General features: G+C 40.2%; 3 protein-coding genes across 4 annotated transcripts; 1 reads left to right on the top strand and 2 right to left on the bottom strand.

Moving 5' to 3' along the window:
* Positions 1–191: 191 nt before the first annotated feature.
* Positions 192–7729, bottom strand: LOC129362434 (myelin proteolipid protein-like). Of its 2 annotated transcripts, none has more exons than XM_055033937.1 (7): positions 7542–7729; positions 5902–6088; positions 5657–5813; positions 4858–5026; positions 3092–3165; positions 2946–3011; positions 192–694 (listed from the first exon to the last, which is right to left on the bottom strand). In XM_055033937.1, exons 1-7 carry the CDS (start codon positions 7543–7545, stop codon positions 533–535), a joined length of 819 nt encoding a protein of 272 aa, XP_054889912.1. In that variant the 5' UTR covers positions 7546–7729; the 3' UTR covers positions 192–532. The 2 variants fall into 2 exon arrangements, with proteins under 2 accessions (XP_054889912.1, XP_054889911.1); XM_055033936.1 differs by lacking the exon at positions 192–694 and adding an exon at positions 835–2594.
* A 1138-nt stretch (positions 7730–8867) lies between these two features.
* Positions 8868–13727, bottom strand: pcdh20 (protocadherin 20). Its single transcript, XM_055033934.1, has 2 exons — positions 13555–13727; positions 8868–13090 (listed from the first exon to the last, which is right to left on the bottom strand). Exons 1-2 carry the CDS (start codon positions 13600–13602, stop codon positions 10559–10561), a joined length of 2580 nt encoding a protein of 859 aa, XP_054889909.1. The 5' UTR covers positions 13603–13727; the 3' UTR covers positions 8868–10558.
* Positions 13728–14819: 1092 nt separating this feature from the next.
* si:dkey-27i16.2 (regulator of cell cycle RGCC-like) lies at positions 14820–19098 on the top strand. The gene is made up of 5 exons (XM_055034389.1): positions 14820–14945; positions 15722–15877; positions 16524–16604; positions 17865–17927; positions 18495–19098. The coding sequence occupies exons 1-5, from the start codon at positions 14924–14926 to the stop codon at positions 18500–18502; spliced, it is 330 nt and encodes a 109-aa protein (XP_054890364.1). The 5' UTR covers positions 14820–14923; the 3' UTR covers positions 18503–19098.
* Positions 19099–20990: the final 1892 nt, after the last annotated feature.

Below are 20990 nucleotides of genomic sequence, written 5' to 3'. Positions count from 1 at the left end.
CATAGATTGTTTCTAAAGATCAAGATATGGAATCATATCATGGTGACATTTTACCTGCTCTCTCTCTTATTTGAGTTTCATTGCATCACCCAGTGTGTCCTAAACAACCAAAAGCAAGTGTTGTCCTTGGAAACAGTCAACTGTGTTCCTCTTCATTAAAGTGGAAATCAAACATGCAATGCATTTTTATTTTCCCTTCAGTAAAAGGACATTAAGGATGCACTGCACACTGAAATCAGATCTGGGCACAGATAAATCCAATCAGCTTTTCAAAACCAGACACAAGTAAATTTGTTAATGGAAATCAACTAATGGCACTAAATACAAAAATTATGCCCAGATTAACAAAAATAACACCTGACATATATTCAAATTTACAACTTAAGATTGAGTGGATAGTGTCTCGTATCCTAGAAAAAACAAAGCAATTCAATCTACGCAACCACTATTAAACTGAAACGTTATACAACACAGATCTGATTAATTGTGACAGCTGTAATGAGCGGCTCTTTCAGCAGAACTTCCAACGCCATCAGGAGATGTCAAAAGTGTCAGCAGAATACGGAGAGCACAGTGTCCCCCCTCTGTCCCTCTGCATCCTTCTATAAAGGTCATAGCTTCTGTCCTCTTTGGCCCTGTGCTTCAGCATCTTCACATACACTTGGTACACAGCCAAGTGAAGGCAACAGTGCACCTGTGGACACAATGAGGAAGTACAAAACATTTGTACAAAACACCCTGACCCCTGATTCTGGCCAGGAGCCAGGGATGGAGAACAAGTCAAACAGGCATTGTGACTTCACAGACTCAAAATGAAAATTATTAAAGGCAGTGTACTCAATTGTTTCATTTATTTTCAAACAGTACATTACCAACACGCACAAAAGGAAATAAAAATATATCTACCAGCCAGCTCAACATCCTACAAATAAAACTCAGCTAAGGAAGGTTTCATCAATAAAAATTACCTGTAGAAAGATTTTTTTTTAAATTATTTTAGTGTCGGTCACAAATTGCATACAATCATCACTCATGAATGCCTTCAATCTAGGCTGTTAATGAGTCTTATGAATCTTTGTTAGGGTGGATTGATGATGCAGTATTAGACTTTGTACTGAAAAACGGAACTGGGTACAAGGGTAAAATCTAATGTAGATTTTCTTCTTCACTAATATATATATATATATAAAATTCAGTTTTATTTGTATGGTGCCAATTCACAATCTTCCTCAAGGGACCTTATAAAAAAGTAAATTCAGTCCAATCTGAAATTTACACTCAAGTACCATCGAGAGGGTTTTGTATAATTTTTGTTGAGTATTGATTGGTCTTTACTGGAGTGGTAGAGGGAATGTCAGGCTTCCTCTCAAAAGCCTACCTCTTCAACATCATCCTTAAATTTTCTAGAGACTTGAGTTCCAGGTCTTTCAATACAGAAAGACGCATACTGTATGTGTTCTGCATAGTTATTCCACCCTGGAAGAAAAACAGTTCAAATAGAAAACCCAGGTTTTTGCATGCTGCTGATGAGTGTATGTAGACACCTGACCATATTGTAGATGTATTAGTAAATTAAGCTACATTTACTTAAATTGTGTTATACAATAACTACAACATAATCCCTAACGAATTAAGCATAGCAGTTTCTTTGCCATAAAAGTACTGCATTAACATAAAAAAAATAAGCAGGAAACACCTTTTTTTTTTTAAATCTGATATTGAGGTTACTTTATAATTCAGCACCTACAGCTTTTGTCATCACAGTGAGAAACATTTACCGACCTCACTAGATCTAACAAATGCTGAATCTATAATTCCTTCACTCTGAATCCACCGTTTGAGAGTGAGGTGTGCCTGCAGCACAGTATGGACGTGTTCTGTATGCGGTTGCAGTGGAGCTGCACTGAGGGTTTGCAGAGGTCTAGCCCTCCCTTTGTCCAGGGAGCAGTCTCCTTTGACACGTAACACAACTCCTCTGGCAGAGACTCGCAGTGCAGGTGGCCCCCAAAAGAGACTTCTTATTGGCTAGATTTTCAAACTGGCACAACTCCATTGTTGCTGCTTTTTCTCTGGCCCGTGAGAAAAGTCCTGAGGTCAGCATGAGACTGCAAATGCGTGTTTGTCTGCCCCCATAGCAACCAGATGTGAGGCGTGGTGGCCATATTAACCTTTTAGCCCTTGTTCTACTCAGCAGCGGTATGCTGCTATGTGCTTGTCCTATAGCTTATGTTTTAGTTCATTAGTACTGTGTTATGTTTTGACGGTTATCGGTTGCATAAATTAACACTGAAATGATCTGACAAGAAAAGTCACATTTACTGCAAGTTATATCAGCAATTAAAACAGATGAAACAAAAACATTCTCATAAAAATGAGGGGAAAAAGTGTTTCCTAAAGTCCATGATCGTACGTAGTTCTGTGCAGGTGAAGTGAAAGGACAGAGATGTTGAAGTCCCCTTTAAGTCCCCTTGTTGATGTCAGAGTGGTGACAGAGTGGACAGGAAGCTGGGTGCCTAACACCGTGGACCTATGCCCTTTCTCCCAAGATAGCGCAGAACCGCAAAGTTATAGGTGCTTGACACGGTATAGGTCAGCTACAGAAAGACAAGGAAAAAGGAGGAGATGAGAAGACCCACAAAATCCTGGATATCTACAAACATAAAAACAAAACATGATGGTGCTAATAGTTTTAGCTTGATAAAACAGCTTCTGTAATGGAGCATGAAAGTATAATGGCTGCATGGCTGGCTGGAGCGCCACTAGACATTACAGCATTATTATGCTGCCTGTGTCAGCTGACAAAGAGGAACAGAGAGCAATAGTACAAGAGTCATCAGTCATGGAGGCCTGAAATGCCTCACTGCCTACACTTTGACCGGCACTATGTCACATAAGCAACAAAATGGTCGTTGTACCCCGAACCGGCCCTCCGCTTCCACACTCACCAGAGCCAAGAGAGTGATGCCTGCACCAGCGAAGGCAGCAACATACAGGTTATAGGTCATCTGATACTGATAGGAGAAGATCAGAATGATTATTTCCACTTCCTCTCAGGCCAGTGATAAAATGCATCAGGCGCCAGAGTTCTTACCTCTCTGGTTTTGCAAATATTGGACAGGGTCATACCACAAGCTTTTCCTGGTACTGCATTCCACGGCAAGAGTCCTGAGGGGAAAAATAATTCACTTTAGCTCTAATCTAATTTCATCAATATAAGGTTAACTTTTAATGCGCTATTGTATTGTTCTCATCATCAAACTTAAAAATTTCGAAACTGTTTTGAAAACATTTTGATAAAAAGCTGAATATTATTTTAGTAATTTCTTTTAGCTCCAGACTAGTGTGCAGTTAATGAGAAGGGACCCCCAAACCAGGAGGGACTGATGATAAAAAAAGATAAGGCAAAGACAATCAGTGCTGATTTTTATCATAACAATCAGTGCTGATTTTTATCATAACAAAGCCACAAACCACTCAGTGGAGCATTGTCTTGTAAATGTGTTTTTAGCTAGGGCTCTAAAACAATGAAAGTGTTGGCCTGTAGGCACTTTAGAGAGCCATTTAGGATCCCTAGAGCATGAATAATTGTTTGCACATGATTTTTGCATCTCAGTTGCTAAATAAGATGGGGTGATCCTTGGAAATGCTGCACAAACAAATGCAGCGTACGTAATACTGTAGACTCATGCCATGCCATCGTCAAAAATCTTCATGACTTTTGTTATTTGCAAGATAACCACAAAATATATATATATATATGTAGGGTGATGCTATTTAACACAAACAATGAGAGGAGTTGGTCATGCAAGTCATCAGAAACACACATTTAACTCAGCTCCAGTTTCAAGCCAAAAACTATGGATACTTGCAAAAAAGCAATATTACTATTAGCAATACAAGGTAATGGCTAATAAAGAAACGGAGCGATAGTATTTCTCAGCATTTTGCACTTCTAAACTGTCCAACAATGTCTTCATTAATGTACAGAGTATCTTAGTTGTAGTCAAGTTATGGCAGACATAGGACTACTTAATTTTGAGATTGGGGATGATGAAAACCCTGGAAATTTTACACCTTGAATTTCAGCTTTATGCCAGTTCTCCACCTTTTCTTGCTTAGAAATTGTGACTTCTGAAATTAAAAGTGTCGTGGAAAAAAAAAAAAAACTATTTCCAAGCACTGTCCAGGTAGAATCACTCAATCAGGTTTAGTCATGCATTGTGCACAATACAGAGAGCCAGTCTGGATGCCAGGCTAACCCAGCTCACTAAACTCCCCAAGCTCTGCCAGGCAGAGACAACATGTAAATTTTTATAAAATGATAAGGAAGGAAAACAAGGGGCAAGATGGTCTGGTCCTTACGCAGCTGTGGAAAACAACCTTCCAACCTCTTACAAGTAACCCAAATAGTTCTTTACAAGTAACCCAAATAGTTCTTTACAAGTAACTCAAATAGTTCTTTTGGTTAGAGTTCACAAACATTTCATTTGACATAACTAGCAGATGTGACCTTAATGTAATTTTTCCATGACAAAAAGCAATGACACGATATTTTTTCCTCCATTTTGTTTTTAGTCATAAAAATATCTAACCCTGTTATGTTATTGAAAAACTAATCCACTGGTGTGCTTCCAAAATATGGCTATACCATCCATTCAACATTACTAATCTACCAGTATTTAAAGGATAATGCGCTCAAACAATGGCCTAATAAGAGCCTGATCGAATGCTGGCTTGCACAGGGCCCGGTTCAGTGGTATTTTTATTTGGAGGTTGGCGACAGACAGACTAATAATAATAATAAAAAAATCTATCACTTCAGTTTCAGTAAAAGTTCCTGAAACATTGAGATGGTACCGTGTTGCCTTGCATCAATGCAGAGCTGGTTTATGCTCGCTGGGGTCTCAGTCAGAACGTCAATGGTGCTGCAAGTTGCATCCATGTTGTAGAAGAAGTAGACTGGCAAAGCGGAGAAGGCAAACACCAGCAGCCACAGCACAGCAAGAAGATACGTCATCACTATGAACTGTAGAAGGACATCAGACATTAAGAAGTAGTTCATAAAATAATGTGTAATGATTATTTTGAGTCTACTAAAATATTCCCATGAGCCTATGGATGAATTTAAAGGTGCTTAAACTCATGGAATATAGAAATAAAGAAATACACGGGACTCGGAATTCCTTCTGCTCATAGCCACACGGGAAGAAATTTAATGCACATCTAAAACGTGACATTCACGTCGTTACAGAAATCCAGAATCTCTTGACTTCTGCTTCTGACGTCAGTTTTTTTTATAGAGTCCCAGCTCTACTGGTGAGTATTGGGAAGCGTCGACCCCTTCATTTGCGTAGCCCTTCTGGCTCCATTTTACACTGGATGTGTATTGGAAGTTCTGAGAATTAGGAGTTGACCTCCTGGAATAATGAGACTTCTTGACCTCAACATCTGCTCCATTTCAGACGAACTATTAGTTGTTTGTTCCTCATCTGTCCAAAAAGAGATTCTTTCCAACTAAACAACATCATTTTTAACTATTAACATAATTATATTTCTTTACAAGCCGAAAGATTTTTAACACCCACACTAGGTCATTTGTGTATACCTAACCAATCTCCCCGTTCCCTTTTACTAGTTCCACTCAGGGCTGGCTCACCGAGGAGCTGAGGCAGCGACCACACATGGTGCTCCTGAACTCTCCAAAGGTTTGCTTGGCAGCACTTGTGGTGTAGAAGCCCTCAGCCAGGAGAGCAATGCAGTAGAGGAAGAAAAAGGAGGCCAAACCATAGATGACATACTGAAAATACTGAATACTGAAAGAAAAAAGGACAGACAATGAGAAGAGCTATATAAAATCTATACAGCAAAATTAGAGAATTTGTCTTATGAGAAATAGCTTACATATAGGCCAGAGTGATGTAGTCCTGAAGGTTCCGGGCAAAATACGTTTCGATGAGTCTCTCTGTTTCTGTGAGCGCCTGGTGACCGCAACCGCAGAACAGGGCAATGCCAGAGAAGCAGAGCAGCGTGGCGACAAGGGAGCAATATGGCACCCCGCCCAAACAGCGCATGCAGCAGTCATAGCAACCTATTAGTTAAGACAAGCACATTTAATCAGTACACATTTACAACTTTTTACGAGACTTTCTTTTTTTTTTACAGCAGCAACAGAAAAAAAATGAACAAAACTGGACTGCAAATAAAATGATTCTAGTTGCCACCTTATTAGGTGCCTGTCTTCAGTGTTATTGACTTCAGTTATTTACCAAACGAAATCTCATACCAGCTCATGTCACGTGACAAACAATATTCCAATGGTTACTTTTTAGTGAACATTTGTACAGAACACTTTGACTTTGATTAAGTTGCAGCATAAATTCAGTAACAGCGAGTGTGGCATCCCCTTATGTGCTGCTCAGAAGGCAGCCAAGGGCCAAAGATACAAGGGGAATCCAGCTGCTTGGACCCCACCGCACACCCTGACTCCATTCACAATCCTGCAATGAAGAGTGTGAGAAAAGGAGGAGGACAAGGGACTGGAGACACAGCAAGGCAGGGATGGAGAGAGGCTGCTTTTGTGACTGCAAAGACAACAGTCTTTGTCCCACAGCATTGTAGGGGCACAAGGGCCACCAATGTCAAGCAAACAAAGGCCAGAGGCACCTCTTTGCTTTAAACACACACATCCACACACTCAGACTTCCTTCTGAGAAAACACAGAAAGGCTGGGGGCTGGGAGGAAATGATAGAAACTGGGGTGTTGCCAGGGCTGGAGGAGGATGGAAATCTGAACAAACAATGCAAGTTGTGTACATGTGTGGCTTTGCGCACAGATGGGCACAATGGGAGCAGGCAGACTGTGGTTGGTACCATTACAGTAAACACAGATGGAAGAAGGGGCAGAGAGATAGCTCTTTAATTGAATATGTGAACCCTGGCTTTGCTGGCCGAGGGTGAGAGATCTTGGCCTACAAACGGCGACCTCTGTCATTCAGACATAATAAAATGGAGTGAAAACGTATCAGGTCAGAATGAGCAAGGGATATCGTCTCTAAAGTCCCGTGTGAATCACGCGGAAGTTCAAACTTCGCCGCACAACTCAACCCACGTGCGTTCAGACGCACCTTGCTTTCAATTAGCCAATTGAGAGCGGAGGAGCAGGCAGCGATGCGCCTCGCCTCAGACTGTGGATCTGGATAAAAACCTGGGCCCGAAAAACTATTTGAATTGCGTTCGATCATGTAAAGCTGTGGCCAGCTCTCCACACTAGAAATTGAGAAAGATTGCAATCGAAAGTAGATGCGACAAGGCTCCCCTTAAAAGTAGCCCCTGCCATCTCAAGCATGAAATAAATCTCATAACATCAGCGGCGCGTCAGGCTGCGATAGCCGCCCTCCAAACTGACAGAAAAGACCTTAATAACTTCTGACGCTCCCTCTCACATCCACGTGCGATCACATGCAATCAAACTGGTATTTGATTTAAAATAAAACTGAATCTGCTAAGAAAAGGAAGAGTCCGCTGGGTCGGAAGTTTCTTACCCATGTCTTGAAGGAACTTGTTGACTACGCCGCAGCTGGTCCGCCGATGATGTGCGTCTCTCTCGCCCTCGGCCCCCGTATATCAATCTTTCAACTCGCGTCCTGTTCCCCTCTAAGCCGCCCCCAAACAATGGACAGAGCCAACGATGACTGCAAGTGCAATCTTAAAGAAACAATGTCGCTTTTCAATGAACTTCAGGGCGAGGGATAATGAAGAGGTCAGGGCTCTTATACTTGCAGATATCAAGTAAGGTCATTGTTGCTGCTGATTTGCATGTGCGGAGCAACGCGCATCTCATGCAAATCCCGACGTGGGCGGGGGTTTTGTTCCCAAGGAAAATATTTTATGCCCCCCACAATTAGTCATCAAAATTCAGGGGATCATTACAAAAATGCTGGCCAAGATCATTTACAACGTTTTATGAAGTTAAGCCGTTTATTCTTGGGCCTTTTGTACCATATTTTTTCTTTCCACTCAACTTTCCATTAATATGCTTGGATTCAGCTCTGTGTACATGTTCTAAAGGAACAACCTTCTCATTACCTTTCTTGCTTGAAAATGATCAAGGCAGTGACATTACATTTGGGCATAAAAAAAAGTCTTATTTAGTGTTCTTTTTTTCAGAAACTGCATTTTGAGTTTTCCTTATCTGTAAGGCATAATAATCAACATTCACACAACTAACCCTTGAAATATCTTTGTATGAGGTTTACGTTCCGAATCAAGTTATTTAAATAAATTAGCTTTAAATGTACTCACCGAAATGCACTTGTACTCCAGGTCAGTTTTGTTCTAATGATAAATGAATCACAACCATCACAAGATCTGAGTGCTGCAGATTATGTAAATAGTGAATAGCACTCTGCCCAATAATTTGTAAAGTATATTTTATTGAGCAAAAAATAACAACAAAAAATGAAGCATTCAGACAATGCAGGCTGACTTAAAATTACAGAAAATAACGCAGTATTTACTCAGGTAAATAAGATGGTCATGGTTTTGCTGAGTATATATTCTTGGTAAATGAAACATGAAATAAGACGTTCCTGTGGATAGTCAGGTGAAGCTCTCCAGACTGAGCAAAAGCGTCAGATCCTATCACAACACCATCTATGAAATACAGTCTTAAACATAAAAACTGCGTAAGATATTACTGCTGGTGATCTGGATTGGTGTTTGTTATCGCCATCCTAAATGTTCTGTCGTGTTCTGGAATGTTCACAAACAGGAAACATGGATAACTGAAAGCTAGATGTTGGGACAATTGAGACGCAATGAGGGGTTGCCTCAGTGATCTGGAATAAAATAGCAAAACAACAACAAACAAAAAGATCTAGAACTTTATTCACGCAAGAGTTGTATGGCGTTATCACAAAATCAGTTTACAAGTAAAATGTAACTAATCCACAAGGCATTTGAGTCAACTGCTGCTCATAACCTGCAATTAAATGTCCACTTATCTTAAAAAGATAAACAGAAAGGTGAGTGAAAGAAGGCTGAGCATGGAGCAGGGCAGCAGGGACACGTCACTGTTCTCAGGCAATATGACATCCACGACGTTAGAGACTGGTTTTCTGATTCATTCTCTCCCTGTTGGTCAAATTTCACAAAGAACAAGAATTGGCGTCATCTGCAGCCACTAGATGGCAGACTATCACCTGCCAACTGCATTTTTTTTAAAGCTGCATGTTTAGCTTCATATAATAAAATACATAGATATATTTTAGGTAAACATTATTTTTAAATCATATACAATAGAATTATGTAAAAGCACTTTGTAAGCATATATGTACAGATCTTCATAAAACAACAAAACAGTGTCTTGTAATCCAATGCATTCCTTAATTTCTCTTGTAAAAAGGCTATTTTAATTCAATTCTTAATTTGGTTTTGGAGCTCCTTATTTGATCCCAGTTAATGTAGTTATCCCCACAGTGTGGGCCTTATTAGATTGTTTATTTTTGAAGCAGCAAGCCCAGACATCCTCAGAGACGCAGCTCATGTTATACAAGCCTTGTTCTGCACTAACCAGGTTGTTGTACATTGTGTTTTACAGGCTCCGTCTCCTTGCTTTCCCCCTTTCCACCTCACACAGGCCTACACTCAACAATGCACTACACTGTACAGATTTAAAAAAGTTAAAACAGCTTCCCCTCCCTCTTTGTGCAGCTGTTTGCTCTCAGATTTGCACACGTCTTACCCTGGCTCATTCATATTTAATGCAGCACTTAACCTGCTTTAGATTTAATTTGTTCCTCCAAATCTATCCGAATGTGACGGCAGCTGCTGTTTGTAAATACGTCTTTGAGTAGAGTGTGACTTCCCTCTGACAGTTAGGTATTAAAACAGCACACCTGGTGGGAAGCTGAACGCAGTACGGTGAGTTTTCTGCCTTTTGGGTGCAATTCAACCGTGTGGGTAGGAACCGGAGTTATCAAGTGACAACTGCAAGATGGAGACTTGAGATGTTTGTCTGCCTCTTCACTCCTGGAGCTGGTCAAGGGTTACTCCTTTGTACACTTTCATCGCTTCACCTCTGAAGGAACATTAAACCCTTCTGCGGATCTTAAAGTGTCTAAATACTTTAGACTCCCATCACTCAAAGACAGAAAGCTGAGATAGACTCAACCAGCTTGTTGCACAAGAACCTTAGTTTTTATGATTTCTTGGGAAACTTTTGACTTTATGAATCTACATTATATCTCACTGGCTGTGATAGGTGTTATCACTGGGTGCCTTTTCCTTATCCATGACTAGTTTTGTCTATAATGATAAGAGTTTTCAAGGGAAAAATGCTCCTCTTATCAGTTCTTTCTCTAGTCACATTGTTCAGAGTCTTTATCAGAAACTTGCTGCACGATTCTTCCAGTCGTGAATATAGAGTAATTGCAGAAGCATGTTGGGATTTTTTGTAACTGCATAAAGCCCAAGACAAATACTCTCGAAACATTTAATTCTCTGGCTGTTTTCATCCTTGAAACTGTGAGTGAGATTACTCTCTGCTTGCTTCGAGCTGCTATTCATCAGAATAATATTTGTCTTTGATTCTGAGTGGAATCTCATTCTCCTCTGTAGGTCCCATCTTTTTCTTTGGTGGATATTTTCTTTGTTTCAGATACAAACAAACTGTTGTAAAAAACAAAACCATGATTGCAACCGCCATGCAGAGCACAAGATAAAAGTATATCGCTTGAACTGATCTGGCAGTCTCCACCTCACAGATTGGAGACACAGAAGCACTTTCAACCCAATCTGATCTCCCAGTCCATGTCGGTGCCCTATCTAGATGGCATTGATCTGTGCTCTTATTAACCAATAGGTTAATCCAGACAGTAGTGTAAAGTGGAGTTGGTTTCCCATTGTCTCTTACTACAATGAACAGATTATGCATTCCCATATCTTCCTGTAAAAGTTCCTGTCTTAAGGTGATGATCCCTGATTTTGAATCTACCTGGAAGGGGGTATTTTGCTGAACTGACTTTGGTGCAACAACAGAATATGTGATTTCCGAGTTTACACCAGAGTCCTCATCGATGGCGAAGACCTTTGTTACATTTGTACCCACTGGAGTACCTGGAGAGATGACCAAACATGAATAATTGCTGCTGGGAAGGATCACTTTTGGGTGGTTGTCATTAATGTCCTCTATAAAGATAGTCACCCTGGCACTGGAGGTTAATGCCACTGGATGGCCATTGTCGCTCACCGCCAGGTAAAGTTCATGACAGTCTGTCATCTCCCGGTCCAAGTTGATGGTGGTGTGCAATGTCCTTTGTATGCTGTCCACAACAAAAGATGTGTTCCCCTGTACAATTTGCCATTCTATTTTTCCATTCTCTCCTTCATCTGGATCTTCCACTTCTATCACCCCCACCTGAGCAAACGGTGGTGCATTCTCAGGGATGAAAAAGATGAAGTGAGGAGTAGAGAAAACAGGTGCATTGTCATTCTGGTCCAGAACACGAATAATTACAGAGGCCTGGGACTCCAGGGGAGGAACCCCACTATCTCGAGCAAACACAGTGAGTTTGTGGACACTTTTCTGTTCTCTATCCAGAGGAGACAATGCAGATAGTTGACCTGTCACTGAGTCAACTTTAAAGATGGCAGATGTGTGTTTATCTAAGCTGTATGTCACCCTGCCGTTGAGTCCACTGTCTGCATCAGTAGCTGATACCTGCAGCAGTGTTAACGCAGGCTCGTTGTTTTCCTCCACTTCCAGCTGATAGTCAGTCTGGGAGAAATGTGGGGCATTATCATTGACATCCTCCACCATCACTCTGATCTCTCGCTGAGGTGGGGCGATCACAGATCTTTCAGATGAACTCCCTTGCACTACCATAGAAATGTGATATTCACTTTTCATCTCATAGTCTAGGGGTTTTGATGTGGAAAGCAGATATTTGCCACTCTGTGGGCTCAAAAAGAAAGGCACGTCACCCTCAATGGCAAGAGATGAGTCTTTAAAGCTGCTGTCACCCTCGAGCTCTAAAATAGCTAAGGGAGTGGGGGGTTGGCTCTCTGGTATCACAACAGTCTGGTTGTGATGCTTAGCTATGAACCCGATCTTGATTGTTAGACCTTGGGTAGCCTTGGGGAGGAGGGATACTGTTACCTGAGTCTCTGCTGGTGGGCAGTGAAGGCCGCTGGCTAACACTTTTAACACCAGCTCCTCAGAGCTGTCTATTTCAAGGTCTTGTGTTAGCCTGATGTGACCACTGTGACTGCTGAGGATTAAGAGTTTCTTTGCCCTTTCAGAGACCTTAGGACTGAGGGAATAAACAATGGCAGCATTTGGGCCTAAATCTGGGTCCACGGCAACTACCTGAGTAACAACTGTGTCCTTCTTGGAGTCTCCTGAGACTGTTGCACTGAGTGGGCTGTTGGGACTAAAGCTTGGACAGTTGTCATTAACATCTGTCACTGTGACAAATATAGGTACTGATACACTCAGAGGCTGTTCTCCACAGTCAGTAGCCACCAGCTGCATTTGATATGAGTTCAGAGTCTCTCTGTCCAGAGCCTTTTGTACAATCAGCTTGATTAGTGGTCCTTCTTCTTCAACCTTTAAAGAAAAAACTCCTCCAGAACCTTTGAGTTCGTATTTCAGCTGTCCGTTTGGTCCACTATCTCTGTCCCGAGCCAGGTCATCCAGCATGAGACTGGTCCCTTCAGGTACATCCTCAGAAATATCCAGGCATATTTTGCTATTTTCAAAATATGGCACATTGTCATTGATGTCTTCTATGATCACAGAAAACTGCTCCAGTTCCCTCGAGGGCCCAACAATTACGGATTGAAAAATTATGCATTCATCATCTTTTGTCTCCTCAGAGCAGAGCTGCTCACGATCCATCTTTTTCTCAGCAATGTAGAAATTCCCAGTGCTTTTGTTCAGCCACAGGTAGTCCTCGGTCAGGAGCTGGTAAGGAGGTGCAAAGTGTTTACTTAGTGATCCAACCAGAGTATGAGGCTCTAGTTCTTCCTTGATAGAGAACTGGATGGAGCCACAAATGATCTGCTTGGTATGAAGCATGATCAGCAACTTCTGAGAGAAAGAAAACGAAAACAAGTGTAATTTTTATTTATTTTTATTTTTTTTTACATTTCTCACCCTAATTTCCTTTCCTTGAACTTGGAAACATTCCAAGAGATATTTACTCAGGTGGTAACAATAGCTTTACAACTTCACGGGTGAATAAGCTCTTGAACAACACACCGAAAAGCACAATGATGTATTTGTTAAGTTTACCCTAATCAATTATCCTCACAAGCAAAAGGCACAAAAGCAGAGAGCAAATACCAAAGTTTGATTCAATATAAATTGGAGTAATTACATAACTACTCAAAAAATCCATACTCTGAAGACTTTCCTGTTATCCTTAATCCACAAAAAATCAAGAGATTCTAGTATGTTTCCTTCTTAAGAGTAAGATTCAATCTGCCTGTCACACAGAAACACTGAGGCAGTAATAAGAATTCAGCAGAACTGATAATCTTTGGTTTACTGACCTGCAGAAGTGCAGCCCAGCTCATGTTATCAGGAGTCCCAAGGCCCATTGCCCTCGCACATGGTACCTAAGTCGCTCGGTAGCAAGTGATCACCGAGCACAGTAGCAGCAATCTAAACCTTCACAGCTGAAGGCATAATTTGTTGATGCTCCTCCTACAACACACTCCCTGTCTGTCTAACTGACAGATCAACTGCAGAGACATAACAGGTTTACCTGCATGAACTGGAATAGTTTTGTTTTCACTGCAGCGCGGTGACTAATGATGATTCTGTACCAACACTCTGCTTAACTACACTGAAATTATTAACTTTTAAATAATAAATGTAGTAGTTTCTGTCCCCCACTTGCCTTTCTGCTTCACAGTAAACACTTAATAAGGTTTAAACAGCCTTTTAATGATTTGTTTTTCTCCACTTTTTCTGTCTGAGTCTGGTTCTGGCTGAGACAAATTCATAATCTTGATTTTAAACTTTCTATACATCTGAAAATAGCTGGTAATGTTTAATACTGCAACATGTATTGATAAGCAATTGTGAAAAAAGTATGTTTTTAAGATAAATATGGCAATAATGTTGTTCTCTTTCTTTCTCTCTCTCTCTTTATATATATATATATATATATATATATATATATATATATATATATATATATATATATATATATATATATATATATATATATATAATACTATATCAATATGTCAGGATGTTAGTTTGGAAAAACTAAGAGATAAACAACTGAGGACAAATTTCGCTCTGGTCTAATGTGAGCTTAAATGATTTTATCTTTTCCACAGCTGGAAAATATGAGGGGGGTCATAAAATTGCATAATATTGCCCTCAGACTTACTTTGTAAGGCTACGGGGGCCTCTGTTGACAGAGCAGGGTACTACAGCAGACTGAGACAACTTCAGATATTTCTTGAAATTAACAGTAGTAAATTTTTGTTTGTTTTTTGTTGTTGTCAGAAACTCGGCCACAAAAACACAATCTATATTTCAAGATGCCTCCGGCACTCACAGATCACTCTGCGTTAAATTGATCTCGTAATTAACGGACGAGCCCATTAAGTTTTCAGTGCACGTGCAGCTATAACATTTCTCTTCCACAGCGAAAGCACGTCCGGTCTGTCTGTTACGTAACGGATTCTTCCTCTCGTTGTCATTCGACTTTCCGCCCACTTTTCCACTTAGTGTGAAGTTCTGATTTTTTTCTCCCCCTGCTACTTTATTGGTTCGTCACGTTCTCTAAATGCTGGGCGCCAGCAGAGGGCTGTGAAATAAAACTACATTTCCTCAGTCAGTCTGAGCAGAGAGACGCAACAGCAGCTGGAGGAGAACTTCTTCTTCTTCTTCTTTTTTTTAATCATGTCCTCAGATATTACAGGCGGTGAGTCCAATGACACTTTAAAACAATAAGTATAATTGGTAAAAAAAAAAGAAAGAAAGAAAAAAGGAAAAATTGTTTTGTAATTTGTGTTTTAACAATTTCCAATTCTTTATTTAGAAACTGTGGACTATAATTTTTTTATTGAAGACATGAAGTTTTCAAGTGTGAATGTTAAGTCTTCATATATAGTACACAGTGATCCTACATTCTTCTTTTACTTTGATCTATTGGTAAAAAAAAATGCAGTTTGCGTCACAGTCAATGAATTTAATATTAAATTAAAAAGGAATAACTAAAATGGGAATGACAAAACATATTAATGCCACAAAAGTTAGAAGATATAGGGAACTGCTCTTTCAAATAGTTATCCGTGGTGTATTAATTGTTGATGCTGTTAGTTCTGTAATTGACTTAGAAATAATGTTTGCATACTGCATGATAGTCAGGAATCGTTGTCCATGTAATTTGAGTCATTCGCAGAAAAGTTTGTCTTGAGAACTTGTGTAAAGAGGAGATAAATATTTCAGTGTCCCTCAGACAGCTGGGATCCTTTTTGAATTAATGTACAACCAGGACAGACATTTGCTTAATTTTGTTCTTGGAGTATATTTGCACATTGTTCATTTTAAACTAATTTAAACTTTCAAAAATTCAGCTCAGAATCTTATTTTCACTCCTTGTATCACTGTGTCAGCTTTGCTGCTCCCAGTCAGTCTTGGAGTTTCCTTTCTGCAGAGTCTGGGATTGCGTTCCAACTCCTGTCAAATTTTCCACAGACTTGGAGCTGGAGCTGGGAGACGTGCTGCAGGAGTTCCAGGATGTTGTGGAGGAGCTGAAGGCCCCCTCCGAAAGCAAACATCATTCTTACCAGCGCGTCCTGCATGAGGCCAAGACCCGCATCGAAGACAATGGGGTGGAAGACTCTGATTACAGTAAGTTTTTTTAAAAGACAAATTGTACTGGCACTAATTGTACTTACACAATTTTATTAAATTCAGGAAAAGCTATGAGAGAGAATATGCAGAATGTGTGGAACATGAAAGATATTTCTGTACATTTGCTGTTACATAACAGTTTGTTGTCTCTGGGCGTATCATTTGGCGATCTTTAATAGCCCAAACAACTACGGCTTGACACGTCTAATTTGCATGAAATTATTGGTACAAGAGGAGACATACCCTGCACTCTTCTAGAAAAGTGGCTGTTTGCCTAATGACAAACTGGAATGAACTCCAATTATGGATAGCTCATCTTCCGTAATCGTTCTTTTTCCTTTCTATTGTTGCTCATTTGTTGGCGGTTATGAGATGAAAGAGGAGATGTTTTCCTCTGCTCCCATGCGTCGTCATTATTGAAAGTGTGCTGGCCCCAGTAACGTTTGAAAAGACGCACTTGCTTTCAAGTGTTCCAGCTGACACATGGGAGTCACTCACAAACAGGCATTTACCTTCACTTTTGAACGTGCTATTATCATTAAGTGTAACTCCTGCATTGTCATTGCTACTGATCATTTGCATGGAATGCCCTCAGTGCTTATGATCTCTTCTCTATTCTTCCACCCTTCTCTCTCCTTCCCAGGCAGTGGAGCATCCATGGGAAACAGTTTGAATGCGAGCGAGGAGGAGCTCCACCATGCAGGCACGACGCTGGCGCTGAAAGGTACTGCAGGCCTCCTATCGTCCCATCTCCATTCAGATTCAGCCATTGTTCTTACGGCGATCACTATCACTTTTAGTTCTGATCACTGTAACAAGAACAACGCATGCTCCTCACTTTAGGCTCCGAGCTGTTTTGTTTTGAAACAACAAAGCCCCCCCTGCTGTGGCTGTGGCTCCTCAGCACCATACTTTCAAACTCTCCTGCAGGGAGTCTGTCTCAGGTGTTTGTGTGTGTGTAAATGAACTACTCCCTATGTAGATGAATTAAATTCCATTGAATTCATCACATGGTGATGAATCTAAATTGATTAAAAAACACACACACACACAAAGCTGACCAAGGGGGCATAGTTTGCTCATCTTCATGGTTTTATGCGCTCTACCTGAGGGGATCTACCAAGCTGTTGAGACTTTGAGACACTGGAAAGTGGCAGTTCATGCATGAACGATGCCCTGGGCAAACCCCTCCCTCTGCTGGTCCCCACAGAACCGAACAATCACCCACTCCCACATCAAACCTGAATTGTGTTAGTTTTCAGGAAAAAACATAGATAGATAGATAGATAGATAGATAGATAGATAGATAGATAGATAGATAGATAGATAGATAGATAGATAGATAGATAGATAGATAGATAGATAGATAGATAGATAGATAGATAGATAGATAGATAGATAGATAGATAGATAGATAGATAGATAGATAGATAGATAGATAGATAGATAGATAGATAGATAGATAGATAGATAGATAGATAGATAGATAGATAGATAGATAGATAGATAGATAGATAGATGAACGGACGGACGGACAGACTCTAGCCTTATCCTTTGGGGATGTTTTGCAGCTAAATATGTTGGATTTTCAGCTAATGATTGTAAAGTGCAAGTCAAACAGTCTTGCATCATCAAACTCCCCCTTTAACACCAGCTTCAGTGTCATCTGCCACCATGGTAATATTTACTTATAGTGCACACTCCTGAAGATAAGTCTCGCTAATTTTGATTCATTGCTTTACCCCCAGGCCTTGCTGCCCTGAGCAAAACGTCCTAATGTCCATAAAAAGTAGCATATGAACTTATGACCGCCTCAGTTTGAACAAAATAAGAAGAGAATATTTTTGCTTAGATTCATATTTCACTTTGGGAGCGTTGGGCCAAACGAAATACCGTCAATCTGACACATATTTCCTGACAGAAATGTTCCACTGCTGGCTTTTTTCTCAGTAGTCCCTTGAATTTTTCTTGTTTCTGTCTTCAGCCAAGCTGGGAGACACAGACGAGCTTGAGAATTTTATCAACATGTTGGACCAGGAACTCGCGGGTATGTGTTTCACTCAATCTTGTCTCTTTGCTTTTTACGTTTAAGCTGACAAACCAGCAGGCTGCTGTGCGCCGTGAAGGTGAAGCCACTGACCGGGTTGTATGTTTTGAAGGAAGGAGAGCGCAGCAGCAGCCAGCTTGGTTCCCTTCGTCTGTTATCCCCCTCTTCTGTTTATCTATGAGCACTTTTTATATTTAAATGCCATGTCTGGGGACTGAGGTAGACTATCTGCATGTGCTTCTGTGTTAATGGCATACTTGACTACATAAGCATGATGCTCCTCCTATCAGCTCTAAAGGAATAGTGCATTAGGGGCCCATGAGTGTGTATATTACCTCTCGCAAGCACACCGGTAACAAAGAACAAAAACATACATCTGCTGCTGCCGATGATCTCGACACGGAGAAAATTAATGTTGCAAATTAATCGCAACTCCTGCTGTACCTTCACAAGCCTAACCTATTAGTCAGTGAATGTTTGTGGCTGCGCATTGATGTATGCCTGTATGCTACTCTTTTTATAAACTGCGTGTTGTTGTCGCTCCTCCTACCTCTCCTCACTTGACAGAGATGTGAACAGAGATACGGGAGGGACGAGGCACCAAGAAGAAAGTGAGTTCTACGCCAGACCAGATCTGATGGAGCGAACGCTTCTCTCTCGCCTCTTCAGGGACAGGGGAGGGGAAAAAGGTTGCCTTCAGAAATTAAAAGGGCACTCGCTTCAATTTTGAAATGCAAGAGCACCCTCGGACACCCCCTGGCAATCCCGCGTCCAGCCAGCACCGCCACGACCCTGCAGCATCAGGTCCAAGATGTGTGACATATTTCCCCAAAATAGACAAAGCTTCCATTTGTCTGACATGAAAAATGCTGCCCAGAGTATAAAGAGAATGTTAAAATTCTCATAAGTGCTATGCCAGTAAAAGGCCTTAAATCTTCATTTCCATTTATTTTTAAAAAGCCTGAGCTTTCTCTGGTTTGAAATTACAGATTGCACTTTAGCTTAAAAGCCTATTTGAAATCCATTGAGTTCAGCTCTGCTGTGTGTCAGGCTATACTTGTGTGTCAACATTTAAAGTGTACAGTTCTTGTGAATATCCTTTTTTTTTTTACACATACATTATTGTAACATAAATATGTTTATAAATAAAGCAAAATTTTTATGAAACTTTTTTTGTGACGTCTATTTTCTGAGTTGAAGCTACGATCTGAGAAAATAGTCCATAAAGTTATATGTCATTAAGTTCTTGCCTTTCAGACAAGCGAAATGACGGTAACTGGAGTCACTACATTTCCTCCCCTCTCCTCATACCTTCATGTTTGCTTTTCTGGTTTCCTGTGACCTTGTTCTGATTGTGCTGCGAGTTTCACTTCTGCTGCAACTCCGGAAAGCCACAAGTGTAGCTCAGACATTTGACCCCATATGAGGAGAGCATGCATTGAGAGAAACTATTCTTGTTTTCAATAACTTTCTGCATTTTTCTTAAATGCCTTTGTGCTGGTGCTTGGACTTGTTTCAAATCATTTAACAAAATATATCCCACACAAATAGCGTGAATAAATACAACTAGAAGTTTTCAAATAGTTTAACAAAGACACACACAAAAAATAAAAATCTTCCTTTTGACACTGCCAAAGACTTTTTGTTTCTTAATTCTCAATCAGTCCTTTGTGGGTTTTCTTGTTGTTGTTGCTTTACAGATAATCTTAAACACCCTCCATTAATTAATCTAAAATATGGTGGATTATATTATAGTGAGCATCCTACCACCTCTATGTTTCAAAGTTGGTTTGATGTTTTCTTTGAATGTTATTTTGTGGCTTATTTATTGAATGAAGTTTCGTTTTAGACTCAGCTATCCAATGAGAAGGAATATGGAAGTCTTTGTATTCTTTGTGGTAAACTTCAGTCTCACTTCCTACTTTTTCTTCTGGAGCAATGGTTTTCCAGTTGCAAGTCCCCAATAAAAGGAATGTTTTTGCAGTCTCTTACTGACTGCACAGGCAAACACTTTCATATCTACAGTAGCCAGTTCCTGCTGGAGGCCCTGTGATGACATTTTAGGGTTTTTAGACACTTGTGTCACCTTGAAGTCAGTTTTCAGGGTGAAACTGCTGAAAGCATGATGATAGTTGTTTTGAGTATGTTCTGAATATGAGCTGCAGCTTCAAATTTTTGAAAACTTCTTTAAAATACTTTGCCAGAATTATAAACCGATGTAATCTTCCTTCTGAAGGCTTCTGATGGCTAAATGTTTAAAAGTGTAAAAAAGGCCAAACCAATTTACAAATGTTGTTCTAATGACAGATACCCGTTGTGACACATTTTAAGTGTCAATAGATGATGATGGATCCTAATTTCTTTTTAACCAGAAATTACTATTTCAGTATTTTTTTTTTTACCAAAACAATAATAATAAAAAAAATCAGCATATTTTGTCAAAATCCATTTGACAAAATATGCTTGGAGAAAGGGAACATCTCTGCCTACAGTCACATCTGAAAGTCTGAAAGCTCGATAAGAGTCTGTGGTTGTGGCTGTGTTTATAATCTGCTGTCATTTCACTGAGGCATACCACGGGCACAGAGAGTGACATCTGCGTGCAGGTGTTTCCTGCAGTTGTCAGAGAAACCCAAAGGAGTGCAATGGATGCTGCGGTTGCAAAGTCTGATTTTTTACTCGTTACTTTGAATCTCATAATGTTGGATATGTGTGGAATATTCCAGCTGTTGGCAAAATTATTTTTAGCCTGTTGAGGGATTGCCACATCTGTTCAAAAGACGACTGAATGAGGGACTAAGTCATTAATTTAAAATATCTGGTAGGATGTCTTGTTGTAATTACACAGAATCTGCTTTGGGTCTAACAAAGAAGGAAGGGAAGGTTTTGTGATGTTGGGAAATGACGACAGTCAGTGATGACAAATGTCTTCAATTGTCATTGTTAAGGAAAAGTATTAATACCCTGGAACAATAATTTAAAAAAAAGGATATGAATGCTTTTTAAAAACGCTATATCCCCACACATCTAAACTGACATGATTTTAAGCACAGCAGGAGACAC

The sequence above is a fragment of the Poeciliopsis prolifica genome, unplaced genomic scaffold (genome assembly GCF_027474105.1).
Source record: "Poeciliopsis prolifica strain line A6 unplaced genomic scaffold, Auburn_PproV2 SCAFFOLD009, whole genome shotgun sequence".
NCBI lineage: Eukaryota > Metazoa > Chordata > Actinopteri > Cyprinodontiformes > Poeciliidae > Poeciliopsis > Poeciliopsis prolifica.
This window is presented reverse-complemented; position numbering and strand designations above follow the sequence as displayed.

Coding starts and splice junctions, on each gene's coding strand:
- pcdh20 (XM_055033934.1), bottom strand. CDS start 13,602: ATGGGCCTTGGGACTCCTGATAACATGAGCTGGGCTGCACTTCTGCAG. Junction 13,091..13,554: donor GCTGGGCTGCACTTCTGCAG/GTCAGTAAACCA, acceptor TCTTTCTCTCAG/AAGTTGCTGATCATGCTTCA.
- LOC129362434 (XM_055033937.1), bottom strand. Junction 5,814..5,901: donor TACATCACTCTGGCCTATAT/GTAAGCTATTTC, acceptor TTTTTCTTTCAG/TATTCAGTATTTTCAGTATG. Junction 5,027..5,656: donor GTCGCTGCCTCAGCTCCTCG/GTGAGCCAGCCC, acceptor GTCCTTCTACAG/TTCATAGTGATGACGTATCT.
- si:dkey-27i16.2 (XM_055034389.1), top strand. CDS start 14,924: ATGTCCTCAGATATTACAGGCG. Junction 14,946..15,721: donor GTCCTCAGATATTACAGGCG/GTGAGTCCAATG, acceptor AATTTTCCACAG/ACTTGGAGCTGGAGCTGGGA. Junction 15,878..16,523: donor GGTGGAAGACTCTGATTACA/GTAAGTTTTTTT, acceptor TCTCCTTCCCAG/GCAGTGGAGCATCCATGGGA.